This window comes from Momordica charantia, assembly GCF_013281855.1.
Source record: "Momordica charantia cultivar OHB3-1 chromosome 5 unlocalized genomic scaffold, Mcharantia_2.0 BLBB01000005.1, whole genome shotgun sequence".
Classification (NCBI taxonomy): Eukaryota; Viridiplantae; Streptophyta; class Magnoliopsida; order Cucurbitales; family Cucurbitaceae; genus Momordica; species Momordica charantia.
In genome coordinates, this window is record NW_028275163.1 from 6,766,183 (window position 1) to 6,786,208 (window position 20,026).

General features: G+C 36.2%; 3 protein-coding genes across 3 annotated transcripts; 1 reads left to right on the forward strand and 2 right to left on the reverse strand.

Moving 5' to 3' along the window:
* Nucleotides 1–2,482: 2,482 nt before the first annotated feature.
* LOC111014730 (putative disease resistance protein RGA3) lies at nt 2,483–4,290 on the reverse strand. Its single transcript, XM_022289534.2, has one exon. The coding sequence runs from the start codon at nt 3,976–3,978 to the stop codon at nt 2,653–2,655; it is 1,326 nt and encodes a 441-aa protein (XP_022145226.1). The 5' UTR covers nt 3,979–4,290; the 3' UTR covers nt 2,483–2,652.
* A 701-nt stretch (nt 4,291–4,991) lies between these two features.
* LOC111014729 (putative disease resistance protein RGA3) lies at nt 4,992–15,209 on the reverse strand. The gene is made up of 2 exons (XM_022289533.2): nt 14,980–15,209; nt 4,992–10,173 (listed from the first exon to the last, which is right to left on the reverse strand). Exon 2 carries the CDS (start codon nt 8,918–8,920, stop codon nt 5,540–5,542), a length of 3,381 nt encoding a protein of 1,126 aa, XP_022145225.1. The 5' UTR covers nt 8,921–10,173; nt 14,980–15,209; the 3' UTR covers nt 4,992–5,539.
* Nucleotides 10,668–20,026, forward strand: LOC111014667 (uncharacterized). Its single transcript, XM_022289462.2, is given in 5 exon segments — nt 10,668–11,227; nt 11,230–11,841; nt 11,844–12,640; nt 12,642–14,174; nt 17,324–20,026. Coding segments are annotated over 5 exon segments (6,003 nt in total). The 5' UTR covers nt 10,668–10,869.

Sequence of the window (20,026 nt, forward strand, 5' to 3'; positions counted from 1 at the left end):
TAACAAGGGTCTAAGGGGCTAACGGCTACCGAACTTCCTAAGCCAAAATCCTTCATATTGCATTAGAAAAAGAGTAAAAGATCGAATAGTTACTTTGAAAGTATGCAAAAATTTCCTCCAAATGAGTTTCTCAAAGGAAAATAGACTACTAGATAGAACTTCAGGAATGCCCAACCAAGTGACTTCAAGGATGCCTAACTAGATGCGTAAAAGGTGGACAACGTCTCTGGTTGCCCAATAAACTACACTATGCTCTTAGAACAGCCCAAAAAACTGCCCAACCAGGTGCCCTGACTACGGCCAATCCTATAGTCCGCTAAAAAATCCTTCAAAAAACGTACAAACCGCACAATAAATTCTCTAAAGCCTCAAAGATGCTTAATAAACCGCACTGTTCTTTAGAGGAAAAAACAAATTTTCAAGCAAGATATGTACGAAAAGGATGACGTGATACCTTTTTATATACCTATGTGTAGACCACGTGTCACAACCATACTAGTAGAGAGTAGATTGTGACACCCACGTAGTGGACAAGTGGTGGCACATAGAGGTGGGTGGTGGCTACCAAAGAGAAAAATAGAGGGAACACAACATACTTCAAAGCTAGGAAACCCTAACTTTGAGGTGGGGGCTTAATGTTGGAGGAATTAAATAAATGGGCTTGGCAGCTCATGAAGTTAGAAAGGAGTTGTGCCCAAAAGGTCCTAACTCATTGAAGAAGAAACCAACACACATAAAGTGTGCTGGTTGCACAATGCGTGGCATGTGCGGCACCTCCCCCCCAGCCGCACAATGAAAGGCTGGGAGGGTGAAAGTTTGGCGTGCCCGCCGCCTCGTGGTGGTGGGCCCTGATTTTGTGCGGCTCATTGGTCGCACTCCCTTTTCAACCACTTTCTTTGACCGCCGCCAATGAAGCCGTCACCATAGTGCAGATATTGGACGCAAGGGACCCACCGACGCTTTTGTGCATCTATTGGTCTCATTATAGAGCTAATTATAGAGCAGCAATTGGTTTGACAAACTTCCTTGAAGGAAGGTATGTCATTCTCTCTCAAGCAATTCACTCGAGATTTGCTCATTTCCTCTCTTCCCCGCTTAAAGCTCATCAACTGACTTAAGCATCGAATTGTTGTCGGGCGACACCACACCGGTGTTTATTTTCTTATTTTTGTCTTATTGCAGATCGAAGGTTTTCCAAATTTCCAAATCAAATCTTTATCAAAAAATTCGACGATCAATTCCCTGGGTTACTTGGTTCGCTCGACCCGAGTTCCCAAAAATTGCATCAACTGTTGGTGCCGTCTGTGGAGATTGGCTTTCCACTAGGGGAGGTATTTTTGATATCCCGATTGAATTCAGGATTCCAGGTAGGCATTTACTATTTTATTGACTCTTTTCTTTTGGTCTGACTAGTGTCTTTTTGTAGGCATTCAGCTACCTACCTTCTAGAAACTACAACAACATAATCTTTAGGAGATAGGAATATATGAAAACCTCACCAAATACCTACGAGAAATAGGTTGCCAACTTCGCTCTACAACCTCGAGATCTCACCTCTGAAACTCGGTCAAACATTGCTGCCATGCCTCTGACATAAAGCACCAACTACTGTTCATAACTGCCCTCAATGTATGCAACAACATACATTAAAAAACCTAAAGAAAACGAACTTATTTAAAGAAAAGTTGTCGTGGCGTTGAGATGCTACCCTTGGCGTCTCAATGTTACGAGTTTTGTAGCGAAGACTAACATCTGCACGCCTCGTTCTTTTTGCTTTTAATTTTCGTAGTGTCGAGACGCTTATGTACAGTGTCTCGGCACTGCCCATTTGCCAAATGGTCCTGAAGTAGAACACCTTTTTCATCCCTCTCTTCATCCTGACTTGTTCCAATGTCGATTTGGTTCCATAATCCCAATATATGCGAGTTTATTCAACCGCTAGAAAGAGATGATTTGTACTAATGGAAGAAGACAAAAGCTCCTTTTTCTACAACACTACATCTATTTGAGAAGCCCTATCCATTGCCGAAAGATGGTTATTAGTTCAAGGACGCAAGGTGCCCTTACTTTTTCAGGGTAAGAAGGGGCAGAGAAAATACCTCGAGCCAATGATGATAGGAGAGGATAAAAGAGTATGAATACTTCTCTTTTCTTTCTTGATGATAAATACTTCTATTTTCTTTCTTGATGTTTTTGCAAACTTATAATTTCAAGATAGTCTCCAAAATAAGAGTAACTGGATACTTCAAATACTTCAACTTAGCAACTAAATCTGGTGGGTCACATATCAACAATGAATGTGCATCTTTTAATTGTGCATAAGTAAACAAAGTTCGTGATCTTAGTGTGAAACAAACAAAGTTTACGATCTTAGTGAGAAACATATATTGACTATTAAATGTTAACATGTTAGAACTTTTCTAGGACCATTTTTAATGCAATCATTCAGCGTTGATCTTATTAATTTTACGGCCTACCAAAATTGAATATGTATTGTTAGATACAAAATTGTGCACCTTACAATATATAAGTATTCCTCTCTTTATCTTTTGACAACATCTTGAAACAAGGGGTGGGACAACAAAATGTTGAAGTATTTGTGTCTAATGTCGCATTTCTTCTCTCTGATGGTTGGTTAAAGTATTCTTGTCGTTATTCTCTTTTGAATTTGAAGTCTTGGGAAAATTTTGAGCTATTATATTGTTTTAACGAGAATGATAATGGTAGGCGATCCACACCTAATTTTATCGTAGATATATAATTTTCATCTTGCAACAAAATTCTTATCAGATTTTCCAACGTGCACTGCAATCCATCACGATTCTTGTCTATCTTCACCATTCCTCCTAATGCTTTCACAACCAATGGTATGCCACTAAATTTTTCAACAAGTTCTTCCCGAACCTCATCCAACTTCAAAGTGGTTGGCCATTCATTTATAAATGCACATTTCTCAAACAAGGACCAGCAATGGTCATCTGATAATCTTCTCAAGTAATGCCTAGAATAATACTGCGTCTCCGTGATTTCCGCAACTTCGTCACTCCTAGTAGTCACAACCACAACACATCCAGATTTCTTTGTAATCTTTAACAAACATGCCTTCAACTCGTTCCATAGATTAAGATTCTCATTCCAAACATCATCGAGCACGAGAAAATATCTTTTGTCATTCAGCCATTTTTTGAGCTCTTGAAGTAAGGCTTCCTTACTATCGAAGCCACAAGAATTAGCATTAAGAGTTTCCAAAATTGCTCTTAAGATCTTCTTGATGACAAAAGATTTAGACACATAAACCCATAGAGTTGTATCAAAATTCTCCCTTATCACTTCATGATTGAAGATTACCTTTGCCACAGCTGTTTTTCCCAATCCACCCAAGCCAACAATTGGTAGAACAAACAGAGCTTCATGATGGCTCGGATCAATCAATTTGTTCACTATCTCACATACTTCAATCTCCCTCCCAATAACTCCAATCTCATCTAGAAATGAATCTGTCTCTAGAATTTGAGTAATATCATCATCAGATTCAGTTTCTTTAGATGTTATAGCAACGAGTCCCACAGCACTTGCAGCGCGATAGTGCTCGTGCAAGGCCTTAGCGATGCCCTTAATCTTACTCGCCATCTTGAGGCGAAAAACAAGAGGATTTTTGGAGGATGAAACGAAATAACTTACCATCACCTCTTTCCCAGTTTCCACCTTTCGTCGAAGATCTTCGAAAGCAATCTTGTCGAGTAGAACATCGGCTTCGAAGACGACATCTTCAAGCTTCTCCACCCATAGCTTCACGGCCTTATGCTCGGCCTTGATTCTGTCAAGGTCGTGTAGGATGGTTTCCATCATGAGTAGAGAGTCCTTCAGCTTTGCGAGCTCCTTCTTGAAACCCCATGCCAGACTCATTTGCTCTGCTGCCAGCTTCACTATCTTCTTCAACACTTCCTGCACAGCAAAACTCCACACCAATTCCGCCATAATTTACTTTTTGTGGAAAGAATTAAGATCCAAACTCACAGAGGATTTTTGTGGAAGAGATAAGTCAATGCCTTTGTCTGCTTCCATAAACCGTGATGCGTACAAAGGCCCAGTTTTCTTTGATATGGGTCCATGGGGGTTACGAAACAAAGATTGGACCTTTTCTTTATGAATGGGTAATGTTCTCACTTCTACATGGATTTTTCAAAATCCCGAGAATTATGTATGGTTTGTTGGAAAAAGAATATAGACCAATTAACCCAATATGACTAAGGAAAAATATGATTTCCAAAGAAAATTGATTTTTTCAAGACTACGTTTATTATTATTTAATGACCGTTATTTTATAATTAAATATTTTTTTCGTGACATTAAATTTTTTTTTTGATAACCTAGGGGTCGGGCTGCCCTTTGGCCTTTATGCCCTTATATCTCGGGGTATGTGCAATGTTCCCATACTGGTTACATACGGGTCATTTGCTTAGTGGAGTTGCGTTCCATGAAGACCTCAAGAATATTTCTTGAGGCCCCAAGCCACCCAAGCTATCCCTTGGAGACGTTTTCGTGACATTAATTTATAACTGTTGTAATGGTTATAAATTAATTTAGTCAATCGATGACATTTAATTTATATTATAACAGTTTGCTTCTCACCCTGTGACTTTTTGTTTGGAAGGAACGTGAGATAGAATTACAAAAGGTCATGTCTACATGTTTTCTAATATTTTTTTTCCTCCTCTCTCGGTTCTTTACAAAATTTTGAGCTAGTTTTTTTTTATTTCAATCCGTTCTGACGAGTGCACATCCGAGTTGGATGTTGTGTTAACCTTGAGACCAACCGACGTACATACGATTTAGCATCGTTGTCGTGTTAAATTTGCCTTCAAAGTAGTGGTTCTTCGGCACAATAAATTTATTTTCATCCAAATCTCTTGTTCTAACAAGTTCTTTTAAGAAGACTCTTTAATTGTCTCCTCCAACGGGACATAATAAAAATGAAAAAAATATAGGTGTAGAAAAACTTAAACCCCATAGGATTTTGTTTCAATATTGGGACTATGTAGGATTACACAATCAAAACCGTCACTAAACTCACAAGACAAGACTGTTTACAACAGCCTCTACTCACACACTGTCAAACGCTACTCAATTCACTTGTTTACAACAATTTATAGTCTCTACTCACGCACTGCCAACCCCCACTCAATTCTCCTAGAATGCTTGTCACTCAAATTCTTGCCTGAAACCACCTATTTATAGAAAGCCTTAATTCCAAACCGAAAAAGGTTTCGAAATCAAAATTTCGAGAAGATTTGGATTCGGAGCGCCTCGAAGTCAAGGGACACCACCGATGCGCTGCAGCTTCTTTCTGCAGTTAAAATTTTGCAGCGCTTTTGGGTTCGTAGTGCCGGAATGCCCAAGTGCTGTAGCCTCAGCCTCTTAACCCAACTCATATATATAGAAACTACATGTTTTTTCAAACAGTATTTATGTCATCCATAATTATTCATTCATATCTTATTTCTACACTGTTTTCAACAAATGAATAAAATTAAAAACGTTAAATACTGATGTGAGGTACAAAATCGATGTGAGGGACATGGGAAACTTTGGCCCGCTCAAAGCCCCCTTCCCCAAGTTCAATCTGCGAACATCCATGAACTTCCAAACGATTTAATCTGGTGAGATTTGACATGGCTTCTTTGGAAGGCAAGTTTTTCAAATTTCTGCAACCGAAAAGATTCAACTTTTCCAACGATGTAAGGTTTCCCAACCATTCTGGCAAAGTTTCAATACTATCACAACGTCCAATATACAATGATCTTAAAGTAGTGAGGTGCTGAAGTTGCTGAGGAATTTGCGTGCAACTTCCCATTTCAAGCAACTCAAGATTTTCAAGTGAACTGAGCTGTATCATCGGACTCCAATCATACTCTTGCCATTTCCCCTGAATTCTCAATGTTTTCAAGTTACAGATGCAGGGCAGCCCTTCTAGCAACTTTGGAATGCAATTTCTTATGGTCAAAGAAGATAATTTAGGCATATTTTGTAAATTTGGAGGGGAATTAAGATTAGGACACTTGCTTATGCATATGTTTTCGAGGGAGCTGCAGAATTCTATTCCATTTGGTAGTTTTGTCAAATTTTCACATTCATGAATGGTTAGAGATAGAAGCTTTGCAGGACCTTCTTCACTGTCAGATGCAAAAAAGTTTGGAACATTCCTTAATTTCAAACAACAGACAATCTTCAAGCTTTCGAGATAAGGAAAAATTGTGCCATTTGGTACAGTTTCTATTTCTTCCCAATGCTCTAGATTGTTCATTTGAAAAATATGAAATGTCTTCAGTTTGGGGAATAAAGTCATCTCATGGCGGTAATTCCCATAAAATTCATGTCCAATACTTTTTACGCTGTGTAGGCAACGAATGCGAAGTACCTCGAGCTTGGATAACTGCCCGAGCATTGGTAATGTTTCACATCTTTTGCAATCGTGTAGATATATCTCAACAAGCTTTTCCACGAAAATACAATTGGGCAGAAGTTCACCTGCAAAGTTCTGAATTTTCAAGACTTGAAGATTTCTGTGTGGTTGAAGCCCTTCCAACACATTCATATCATTGTAATGGCAGTCTTCTCTTTCACATGATCTCAACCCCCATTGTAAATACAGATCAGAAATATTTTCCTTCTCAGCCAAATTTGCAGCCATGGCCTCCTCTCTACTTTTTACTCGTTCAAGACAAAAGAGGCTTAATTCACCTCTAAGGTTTTTCAAAGGTCCAAGCTCCTCTATCTTACATCCTTCATCAAACCCAACTACAAAACTAGAAAGCGTTTGAAGTTGAATCAATCGACTCAAATGTCGAGGCATTTGCTTGGTTTGATTTGAAGGGTTAATGGGAAATTCTAAATGCCTTAAATTCACCAATTTTCTTAAATTTTTAGGAAGGTCTACAGTATCACTTCCAAGCTTCAATGTCTGCAAATTATAAAGCAAAACAATAGATTTTGGGAGCTCCCTTATTAAAGAGTGTGAAATATCAAGATACCTCAAATGCTTCAATTTCACGATTGAATCTGATAGTTTACGTATAAACCATGAATGAACAATTAAAACACGCAAGTAGATGAAGCTGGTGATCCTATTGTGAAACACATGACTATGAAACTTTCCAACACCATTTTCACTACAATAAAGTGTTCTTATTCTATGACCGATTGAAAGAACAGCTTTGTCCCTCTGACGTTTTCCATCAATTAAAAGATCCAATTGCAATGATTGAGCATTTGAAATAGCACATGCGACATCATGTATAAGATCGTGCATCTTACAATGGATAATTCTCCCTCTATTATCCTTGACAACATCTTGAAACAAGGAGCGAGACAACAAAATATTGAAGTACTTCTCTCCAATATCCTCCATCATTAAATTGCTTCCATTGGAAAGTTGAATAAACCCTCGTGCTATCCACATTTGGATAAGTGTTTCTTTTACGAATAGAAAGTCTGGTGGAAATTTTGAACAATAGGCAAAACATTGTTTCAATGAAGGTGATGGTAGGCGATCCACACTTAATTTTATTGTGGATAAAACATGACTTTTATCTTGTAACGGAATTCTCATTATATTTTCCAAAGTCGACTGCAATCCCTCAGGATTCTTCTCTAGTTTCACAATTCCTCCCAACACTTTTACAACTAATGGTATGCCACCAAATTTTTTAATAAGCTCTTCTTTAACTACATCCATTTTTGGAATTATTGGCAATTCATTTCCAAATGCACATTTTTCAAATAAAGACCAACATTGGTTGTTCGATAACTTTCTCAAATGATGTCTGTGGTGTGTCTCCATTATTTTTGCAACTTCTTCACTCCTTGTCGTCACAACAAGAACATTCCCTGATTCTTGAGTGATCTTTAGCAAACAAGCCCTTAGCTCACTCCATAGGTCAGGATTCTCGTTCCAAACATCATCAAACACGAGAAAATACTTTTTGGCGTTCAACAATTTTTGGAGCTCTTGAAGTATGGCTTCCTTACTCTCCAAGCCACCAGAATTGGGATTAAGGGTTTCCAAGACTGATCTTAAAATTTTGTTGATAACGAAAGGTTCAGACACACACACCCATATAATTTCATCAAAATTTGCCTTTATCAATCCATGGTTGAAGATTACCTTGGCCAAAGATGTTTTCCCCAGTCCAGGCATACCAACAATCGGTAAAATAGATAAAGCTTCCTGATTGCTAAGTTCAATCAACTTATTCACTATCTCAGATACTTCACTTTCCCTCCCAATAACTCCAATCTCATCCAAAAACGAGTCAGTCTCTTGAATTTGGCTAAGATCAGGTTCAGTTTCTTTAGATGTTCTAGCAACAAGTCCCACAGCACTGGCCCTATAATAATGCCGGTCTAACATTTTAGCAATAACCTTGATTTTTCTTGCCATCTTGAGACGAAAAATAATAGGGTTTTTGGAGGATGAAGCGAAACAGTTACTTACCATCACCTGCACTTTTCCAGTTTCCACCTTTCGCCGAAGATCTTCATAAGCGATGTCGTCGAGTAAAACGTCGGCTTCGAAAACAATATCTTGAAGCTTCTCCACCCATAGCTTCAGGGCATGATGCTCTGGTTCTGCTTTTATTCTGTCGACATCTCGTAGAATGGCTTCCACCATCACTAAAGAGTCCCTCAGCTTTGAGAGCTCCTTGTTGAAACCCCATGCCATGCCTATTTGCTCTGCTGCCAGCCTCACAGTCTTCTTCAAAACTTCCTGTACAGCAAAAGTCCACAGGAATTCCGCCATGTTTCTGTTTTGAGATTCTCCAAGATGTTCACAGTCGTTGAGGTGAAGGAGGTCCATTTTTTTAGGATTTCTGTGTCCAGTCCACAGAAAAATGGCGCATACAAAAATCATATCCAACATCCTTTATTGTCTGGGGTCATATCTTCTTGACTATAGAGACTAAAATGTGGACTTTTGTGAAAGATTTAGCACAAGAATTGAAGTTTGAAAAGTATGCAACACGTCCTTTGTTTTCTATTTTTATAATAATTCATGTTTATTTTACTTGCATTTTTTTTTTTCGAAATCTAATCTAATTTCAAACATCTTTTTTATATCCATTCTTATTAGAAAATTTTCAAATTTTAGTTCAAAAATTAAAAAAATAATCATAACTTCTGTTTTACTTCTTTAACTTTAAAAAAATTAGTAACCATTTTGATTCTTACTTCTATTTCGATTTTAAAAAATTAATCACATGGCTTCGAAGGTGTAGTGTTAATGTGAGTATGCTGGTTTTTCTTAAAAAAAAAAATAATAAAAAAGAGAAAGGTTTAAGATTAAAATTAATATTTTAAAAATTTAGAAACCAAAATGAAACAGAACTGAATGTTAATGTGACAGAATTTGAAAATACATGATAATTAATGTAGAAGCTTGCATAAATTAAGTTCGAAAAGAGAGAAGATGTGAAAGGAGCTATCATTTTTAAAATGACACGAGGGTAAAATTGAGTAACTAATGTTAGGGTAAAATTAAGTTTTACAAGAGAAGAAATGTGGAGGAAGTTTCCTTGTTAATTTACGTGTCGTTTTAGATTCTGCCACGTCAATTTTTCAATCAAAATACTAATGGATATTTGTATTTTTTTTTTATAATTTAGCCTAAAAAATAATAGTTCTAAAAAATATGTTAACAAATAAATAAACGTCTTATAGGTTTAATTTAAAAGTAAGAAATTAAAAAAAATCATTTAGAGTTTTTTTTTTCAACAAATGTGGAACTGGTAATCAAACATAAAAATTAGAAAATGTAATATGTGCAACTAGAGCCCTCACATACGCACGAAAGTGTAGCTGTGTGGGTGCCTGAAAGTCCAACAAAGATTAATTGGTGATGTAGAAAGGCACCAACTTGCTCTTCTTCTTAGACCCACAATTAATGCTGCTTTTTTCTACCCACCTAATTTCTTGTGGGGTTTTGGATCCTCTTCATTTTATCCATTGAAATTCTTTGGTGAAGTAAGAGCACAAACATGGCTGAATTCCTAGACTTTTGCTGTGGAACAACTATTGAAGAAGGGAGAACGGGCCTTACCTTTAGCAAGATCTCGGATTAGCAATGGCGAGTCCTCGAGCTCAGTGATAGGTGTCAAATCCAACAAATAATAATTCCTAAAAAAAAAAAAATGATTTCAGATTGTAGTAGTAGGAAGTGGGGTTGAACCCGCAAAGATTGATTATTGATTTATTTATCAAACTAAAGAATTGAGCATTATATGTAAAAGATTGTAACAATTACCTACATTATACATTAGTATAAATATAAGCTTTCATTTATTTCGAGTTTCTCCTGTTTGAACACTTACCTACATTAATATTTATACAAATATAAGTTTATTTATTTTGTATTTCCATTCTCTGCAATTCTTTGTAAACAAGAGGTTCTCTCCCAATTTTGTGTCAACTCCTTATTAGACCATGGATGGAAACAAATTTGCTAGTAAAATCGATTGTAGCAGGTGAGTAAGGAGCGAACAATTGGTACTTTTTCACATAAAAATATAAAGACCTATGAAAATAAACTGTTTATTTTTGTCAACCAATTGGAAAAGATAGAGACATAGGGCCGGAGATAGAGATGGCAAATACAAACAGTGAACAAATTGTAGAGGATAAATTACTCATTTCCACAGTTTGTCAGATTTGAAAAACAAGAGTAGTAATGAATACAATATTCCAATATGGACGAAAACGTCAGAGGACATTGGAATTTTATATGCACCCACGGCACACTCTGTACGAACACGTTGATAAATCTGTTGCAGAAAAAAGCTCTGAAATTCAGACCTTCTGATCAGAAGAAAAACAATGGCGGAATTCCTGTGGACTTTCGCTGTACAGGAAACCTTGAAGAAGACAGTGAAGCTGGCAGCAGAGCAAATAGGCGTGGCATGGGGTTTCAACAAGGATCTCTCAAAGCCGAAGGACTCTTTAGTGATGGTGGAAGCCATTCTACGAGATGTCGACAGAATAAAAGCAGAAGCAGAGCATCATGCCTTGAAGCTGTGGGTGGAGAGGCTTGAAGATATCGTTTTCGAAGCCGATGTTCTACTCGACGACCTCGTTTATGAACATCTTCGACGAAAGGTGGAGACTGGAAAACATGTGATGGTAAGTAATTTTTTTGCTTCATCCTCCAAAAATCCTCTTGTTTTTCGTCTCAAGATGGAAAAAAAATCAAGGCCATCGCTGAAATGTTGCAAGAGCATTATTGTGCGGCGAGTGCTGTGGGACTTGTTGCTGTAACATTATCATCCAAAGAAACTGAGTCTGATCTCACCCAGATTCAAGAAACAGACTCTTTTTTGGATGAGATTGGAGTTATTGGAAGGGAACGGGAAGTTGCAGAGATGGTGAACAAGTTGATTGACCTTAGCAATGAAGAAACTTTGTCTGTTCTACCCATTGTTGGTATGGGTGGGTTAGGGAAAACAGCTTTGGCTTGGGTAATCTTCAATCATAAAGTGATAACCGCAAATTTCGATAAAACTATATGGGTGTGTGTGTCTGAACCTTTTGTTATCAACAACATTTTAAGAGCAATCTTGGAGACTCTTAATCCCAATTCTGGTGGCTTGAAAAGTAAGGAAGCTTTACTTCAAGAGATCCAAAAATTGTTGCATGACAACAAATATTTTCTCGTGTTGGATGATGTTTGGAATGAGAGTATTAGTCTATGGAATGAGTTAAAGGCTTGTTTGTTGAAGGTTACTAAAAGATTTGGAAACGTTATTTTCGTGACTACTAGGAGTGATGAGGTTGCAAGAATTATGGAGACACACCTAGGCATTATTTGAGAAAATTATCAAATGATGATTGTTGGTCCTTATTTGAGAGATGTGCATTTGGAAATGAATTGATGATAATTCCAGAGTTGGATATTGTTCGGAGAGAGCTTGTTAAAAGATTTGGTGGCATACCATTGGTTGTAAAAGTGTTAGGAGGAACGATGAAGTTAGACAAGAATCGTGAGAGATTAAAGTCGACTTTGGAAAATCTCATAAAAAGTCCATTGCAAAATGAAAATCTTGTTTTATCCACAATAAAATTAAGTGTGGATCGTCTACCATCATCATCGTTGAAACAATGTTTTGCCTATTATTCAAATTTTCCCCAAGACTTTGAGTTCAGGAAAGAAACACTTATTCAAATGTGGATAGCACAAGGGTTTATTCAACCACTAAAAGGAAACAACCTAACAATGGAGGATATTAGAGACAAATACTTCAACATTTTGTTGTCTCGCTCTTTGTTTCAAGATGTTGTCAAAAGAGGAACAATTATTTGTTGTAAGATGCACGATCTTATACATGATGTTGCGTGTGCTATTTCAAATTCTCAAAAATTGAAATGGGATGTTTTTGATTTACTGGATAAAAAACCTTGGAGAAGTGAAGATTTTCCTATTGGCCATACAATAAGAACACTTGACTCTAGTGAGAATGATGTTAAAATGCTGCACATCTTGACATCTAACAGTCATGTGTTTCACAATAAGATCAAAGACTTCATTTACTTGCGTGTTTTAATTGCACATTCATGGTTTATACATACGTTACCAGATTCAATTGCTAAGTTAAAAGCATTTGAGGTATCTTGACATTTCATATTCTTTGATAACTGAGCTCCCAGAATCTGTTGTTTTACTTTACAATTTGCAAACGTTGAAGCTTGGAAAATTTTGTATAGACCTTCCAAAAAGTTTGGGAAAGTTGATTAGTTTAAGACACTTAGAATTTTTCACCTATCCTTATGATTCTAAGCAAATGCCTCGACATCTTGGACAATTGATTCAACTTCAAACGTTGTCCAATTTTATCGTCGGGTTTGACAAGGGATGTAAGATAGAGGAACTTGGACCTTTGAAAAACCTTAAAAGTAAACTGCATCTTTCATGTCTTGAGCGAGTCAGAAGTAAAAAGGAAGCCATTGCTGCAAATTTGGTGGAAAAGGATAATATATCTGAACTCTATCTTCAATGGAGTTTGAGATGTGAAAGATCAGAAGGATACAATTTCGCTGATTTGGAGGTGTTGGAGGGACTTCAACCACATGAAAATCTTCAAGTGTTGAGAATTCATAACTTTGGAGGAGATGTTTTGCCAAGTAGTATTTTTGTCGAAAACTTGGTCGAGATGTATCTTCACGACTGCGAAAGATGTGTAACATTGCCAATGCTTGGGCAGTTACCAAATCTCGAGGTACTTGAAATTCGTTACTTACATAGTGTAACAAGTATTGGGGATGAATTCTATGGGAATTACCGCAACAACAGGACTTTATTCCCCAAACTGAAAACATTTCATGTTTCTGAAATGAATAGGTTAGAGCTTTGGGAAGAAATAACAGCAATACCAAATGGTGCAATTTTTCCTCAACTTGAAAGCCTGAGCATTGTTTGTTGTCTGAAGTTAATGAATATTCCAAACTTTTTTGCATCTTGCTGCAAGAGCTCATTTCCAAGCTTTCAAAGAAATGCGAAACTTCGATCTTTAAAGATTTTGGGGTGTGAAAATTTGACGAAACTCACTGATGGGTTACAACTCTGCAGCAGCTCCCTTGAAAACCTGTGGATGAGCAATTGTTATCATCTGAATTCTCCTCCAAATTTGCAACATATGGATAGATTGTCCTGTTTAAGCATAGGAGATTTTAAACAGTTTCCAGATGGGGTTGCCAGCCTCTTTAACTTGAAAGAATTGAGTGTTCATGGGGAATTGCAAGTTTATGATTGGAGCCCTCTCGTCCATCTCAAATCACTTGAAAATCTTGTATTGGCTAACTCGAGAAGTAGTGGTGCAGCAGCAGCACAGCTTCCTCAGCAACTTGAGCACCTCACTACTTTAAGATCATTGCATATTTCACATTTTGATGATGTTGAAACTCTACCAGAATGGTTTGAGAACTTTACATCGTTGGAAACGTTGAAGCTTTACAATTGCAGAAATTTAAAGTACTTGCCTTCCCAAGAAGCCATGTCAAATCTCCTCAGATTGAATAGTCTGCGAGTTTATGGATGTTCACAGCTTGGACTTGGCAATGGTGGTTTTGTGCCGGTGAAAACTTCCAATGGGAGCATCCAGTTTCTACGCGAAATCCTTACCCATTTTTACTGATAGCTTTTATTTGAAAAAAAAAAAAAGAAAGAGAGAAAATAAATTGTAACTTTTCCATGCTTGCAAGTATAAGAAGATGGGTCTTGTGGAGTCCAAATCATAAAACAGACTTGTAAGGCGACAGATTAAAGGAAATGGAGAAAGAGCAAAGGAGTGCTGCAGTACATGACCAAGCCAAGAATTCGAGAAGACAGCGCCTAGGCACTATACTTCGGTGCCGCAATGCTTTCCTAGGGCATCGTGGCACTACGATTTGAGGTGCCTTCTGATTTTGAGTGCTATTGTGTGAGTTGCCAACAGAACCTAAGGAGAAATGAGAGAGAAGAGCGCACCAATAATTCTTCTTTAGGGCGTAAAAGAGGTATACAGCAAAGAGATTCCAGACAACCATTATTGTAGTTCTCTCAAGTAGCCATTAGATTATTGTAGTACCTAGAGAGCTTTGTAGAGAGATCTCGTTGTAATCTTTTCATTATTAGTCCTAAGTTTGGGACGAACCAGTATAAACTTTGGTGTTAATTCTCTATCTTTGCCATTGTAAATTTAGATCGATTTATCCTAATTAATCTTGCAGGACAGAATCAAAAAGTAGAGAAACAAACAGCATGCCCGATGAATTTATAGTGGTTGAGTCTTAAAATCTACCCTACTTGTATGTAGATGAAATATGTCATTAAGAGAAAAGGAACTCAAACAAATTACAAACAACATACCAAGAACACAAGAAACATAAAGAGATCTGTTTCTATCCAGCAAGAACAGCAATCTTAAACAGAGATAAAAGAAGTATAAGCAACCCAACCTTTGCTGAAATTCCCAAACGTAAATCGCCTCGTCGATACCAATTGCCAAATGCCCTTTTCTGGAACACCAAACTTATGCGGCAACTTCTCTCTCTCCCTCACGGCAGCAACTCAGAACGAAGATTGGGATGAGTTTTCGGAAACGGGGCTCTCGTCTCCCACCTCCATTTAATAATTCCTTTTTACATTTTATACTCATCATTCTTGGCATTTACGAAACGTTGACTATTCAGAGTCAAAAGGTTTCCTTAACCTCCGTATTCTTTTTCATATTTTTCTTGACATTTCAAATGTAGTTGTTTTTCGAGGGAGGTAGTTACAAATTCTTGATCTGAATGTCGATTATTGATAAAATATGTTTACGTTGGCGTCTAAACATCATCTTCTTTCACGATTTTTATTAATAATATCCAACTTAAAAATGTACCAATATCAAGTATTAAAAAAAAACCTACATTAATTTATGAGATTTGTAAGGGGTAAGATATAAGTTTTCTATATTTAACAAAATAGCATGTTTTTTTATATTTTCAGATATAGCATTTTTTTTAAAATCTTGAATTTAAAATTTTCAGTATTCCCAAATTACCTTTTTCAGTTATCGCGCGTAAACTTTTCCAATTTCTTTTCGTTATTATATATCAAACATATATCACATATATATCAGGAGTATATCTGACAACATTAGTATATCATAAGGAAATCAATAGTATATCAGAAGTCAATCAGTTTTATATCAGTTGTATAATAGAAAATAATTATTTTACCTGCTTTAACCATTTATCTTGTATTTTTTTATCAATTAGAAATCAGTAGGTATTGGCATGCATGGAAAATGAAAAAAAAATTTGATACTTACTGAAAATGAGAAAGAAAACTTGAAAGGAATGTGAATTACTGTGAATGAGAAATCGAAGGGAATGAGATGAATGAGCAATCAATTAGAAATCAGGGGTAAATAGAAACTTAGGGTTTTTCTGTATATCAATAATATAACACTAATATATCAAGTATACATCATATATATATCAGTAGTACAATTAAGTTTTATTTAAAGTTTTAAATATCAAAACGAAAACAACAACAATGTCATTCTTAAAAGGTTTAAACATCGTTCTTGGGTATTAATATCAACATCAAATCAACAGCAAAGTCCTTCAACCAAAAATTTAAAGGTTTAAACATCAAAACGAACCAGTAGCATAAACAAAAAGTAGACTAACAATGTCATTCTTAAAATTCTATAAAAGAAGAAGGATAAATTCCAGAAGCATAAATTCCAACAGTCTAGAAAAGCGTAAGTTTCATTCTTGTATAATCTTTAGGTAAAAGCTTGGGACATCAATCTTCGTTATTGGTGATTGTCGTGTCTTCAGAGATAATATCTTTGAAGCTTTTCGTTTTTCCATAGACTAACACTTTTGGCATTGACTTATGTTGTCTTTTGGGACGAACGACATCAACATTTTCGACGATGTTTTTTTATTTCATCTTTTCGTATTTGTACCATTCCTTTTATCTGAAAAAAAAAATTTATTTCATATATTAGTAGTATATCAGAAAACATATTAGAGGTAATTAATATGTTCAAAATAATTGGTAGATATCATAGTTATATCAAAAGTAAATCAATTTTATACGTATATCAAACGTATATCACATATATATCAAGAGTATATATGTCAATTATAGTTATATCAGAAGTAAATCAATAGTATATCAGAAGTCAATCAATTCTATATCACCTATAGTAGTAGATATCATAATTATATCAGAAGTAAATCAATTTCATATCATATGTATATCAAACATATATCATATATATATCAGGAGTATATCTGTCAATCATAGTTATATCATAAGTAAATCAATAGTATATCAGAAGTCAATCAATTATATGTCACCTATAGTAGTAGATATCATAGTTATATCATAAGTAAATCAATTTCATACCATATGTATATCAAACATATATCACATATATATCAAGAGTATATCTGTCAATCATCAGTATATCAAAAGTCAATCAGAAGTAATTTATTGTTGGTTCGGGCATGCAGGGTATACTTGTAATTTAGAACGTGGGCCTCCGTTTTTTTCCAAAAAAAAATGTTATATTTGAAAAACTCAAACCTTGTTGCTATTTTGCTTATTTTCCTAACTTTTTTTGCCATATCTCAAGTTGCCCCATAATTTTTCATAGTATAATAAATAAGAAGTGCACTTAGCATGTTAGTGTTAGTAATAATTGATATGTATTTCTTCCCTCAAAGTTAAAGGTTTAATCTCACACATTTCAAGTCAAAGCGAGCATAGCTCAGCAGTAATTGACATATACTTAAGAGCCAGATTCAAGAGACGGACTCGTTTCTTGATGAGTTTGGAGTTATTGGGAGGGAAATTGAAGTTTCGGAGATAGTGAATAGGTTGATTGATTTTAGCCATCGGGATGCTCTGTCTGTTTTGCCTATTGTTGGTATGGGTGGATTAGGGAAAACGGCTCTGATGAAGGTGGTATTCAATCATGAACTCATAAAGGGGAATTTCGATAGAACTATATGGGTGTGTGTGTCTGAACCTTTTGTTATCAAGAAGATCTTAAGAGTAATTTTGGAAACTCTAAATCCCAATTTTGGTGGTCTAGATAGTAAAGAAGCCTTACTTCAAGAGCTCCAAAAACTTTTGAATGATAAAATATGTTTTCTAGTGCTCGATGATGTTTGGAATGAGAATCTTAGCTTGTGGAATGAGTTGAAGGCGTGTTTGTTAAAGATTTCTCAGAGATCTGGAAATGCTGTTGTTGTCACTACTAGGAGTGATAAAGTTGCAGAAATCATGGAGACAGATCCTAGACATCATTTGAAAAAATTATCTAATGATCATTGTTGGTCCTTGTTCAAGAGTTATGTATTTGGAAATGAATCACTAGATATTCAAGAGTTGGATATTGTTAAGGGAGAGCTCGTTAAAAGATTTGGTGGCATACCATTGGTTGTAAAAGTGTTTGGAGGAACAGTGAAATTTGACAAGAATCGTGAGCGATTGCAGTCAACTTTGGAACATCTAACGAGAGTTACATTGGAAGGTGAAAATCATGTTTTGTCCACAATAAAGTTAAGTGTGGATCGCCTACCATCGTCCTTGTTGAAACAATGTTTTGCCTATTGTTCAAATTTTCCTCGAGACTTTGAGTTTAGAAAACAAGCACTTATTCAAATGTGGATAACACAAGGGTTTATTCAATCACCAGAGGAACGTAATGTAACGATGGAGGATGTTGGAGACAAGTACTTCAATGTTTTGTTGTCTCGCTCCTTGTTTCAAGATGTTGTCAAGAATAGTAGAGGGAGGGTTATAAGTTGTAAGATGCACGATCTTATATATGATGTTGCATGTGTTATTTCAAATGCTCAAAAATTGAAATCGAATCTTTTAGATTCATTGGATGGAAAACCTTGGAGAGGCGAAGATTATTCAATTGGTCATAGAGTAAGAACACTTGATTGTAGTGAAAATGGTGCTAGAAAGTTACACGTGTTGGCATTAGATAGTCATGTGTTACACGATAAGGTCCCGAACTTTGTCTACTTGCGCGTTTTAATTGCACATTCATGGTTTATATGTAAATTACCGGATTCAATTGCAAAATTGAAGCATTTGAGATATCTTGACATTTCCCATACTACAATAAGGGAGCTCCCAGAATCTATTGTTTTGCTTTATAATTTGCAAACCTTGAAGCTTGGAAGATTTTTTAATGACCTTCCAAAAAATGTGAGAAAGTTGGTTAGTTTAAGACATTTAGAATTTGCCATTGATCCTTTTGATGCTAAGCAAATGCCGCAACATTTGAGACAGTTGATTCAACTTCAAATGCTGTCCAGTTTTGTAGTCGGGTTTGACGAGAGATGTAAGATAGAAGAGCTTGGACCTTTTAAAAATCTTAAAGGTGGATTAAACCTTTTTTGTCTTGAGCGAGTTAGAAGTAAAAAGGAAGCCATGGCTGCTAATTTGGTGGAGAAAGAGAATATTTCGTATCTACGTTTTCAATGGAGTTTGATAGGTGAACGAGAAGGAAGTAATTATAATGATTTTGATGTGTTAGAAGGACTTCAACCACACAAAAATCTTCAAGTTTTGAGAATTCGCAACTTTTCTGGAGAACTTCTGCCTAATGGTATTTTTGTTGAAAATTTAGTCGAGATATATTTACACGATTGTGAAAGATGTGAAACTTTACCAATGCTCGGACAGTTATCCAAGCTTGAAGTACTTGAAATCCATTGCTTACATAGTGTAAGAAGTATCGGAGAAGAATTTTATGGGAATTACCGCAATGCGAGGACTTTATTCCCAAAATTGAAAACATTTCATATTTCTGAAATGAGCAGTCTAGAGCATTGGGAAGAGATAAAATCGGTATCAAATGGCACAATATTTCCACATCTTGAAAGCTTGAGCATTGTTTGTTGTCTGAGATTAAAGAGTATTCCAAACTTTTTTGCATCTCATGACAAGGAGAGGCTGGGTTCAGCAAAGCTTCGATCTCTAAAGATTTTGGGATGCGAAAACTTGATAGAACTACCGAATGGATTAGAATTCTGCAGCTCCCTAAAAAACATGTGGTTAAGCAACTGTTCTAATTTGAATTCTGTCCCAAGCCTGCAAAACATGCATAACTTGTCTTCTTTAAGCATAACAGAGTTCCAAAAGTTGCCAGAGGGGCTAGCCCAGGTCCCTAACTTGAAAAGCTTGAATGTTCATGGGTACTTGCAAGGCTATGATTGGAGTCCACTCGCACACCTGGGTTCACTTGAAAAACTTGTGTTAGCTGACTTAGGAGGAACTGCTGCAATGCAACTTCCTCAGCAACTTGAGCACCTTACTAATCTAAGGTCACTGCAGATTTCGCATTTCGATGGCGTTGAAGCTCTGCCTGAATGGTTCAGAAACTTTACGTCTTTGGAAATATTGAAGGTTTATAATTGCAGAAAGTTGAAAAACTTTGTCTCTATACTTTGTCTGATAACATTTTGGTTTTCTTAG

Bases quoted from the DNA above. Each gene is read 5' to 3' on its own strand.
- LOC111014730 (XM_022289534.2), bottom strand. From the start codon at position 3,978: ATGGCGGAATTGGTGTGGAGTTTTGCTGTGCAGGAAGTGTTGAAGAAG.
- LOC111014729 (XM_022289533.2), bottom strand. From the start codon at position 8,920: ATGTTGGATATGATTTTTGTATGCGCCATTTTTCTGTGGACTGGACAC.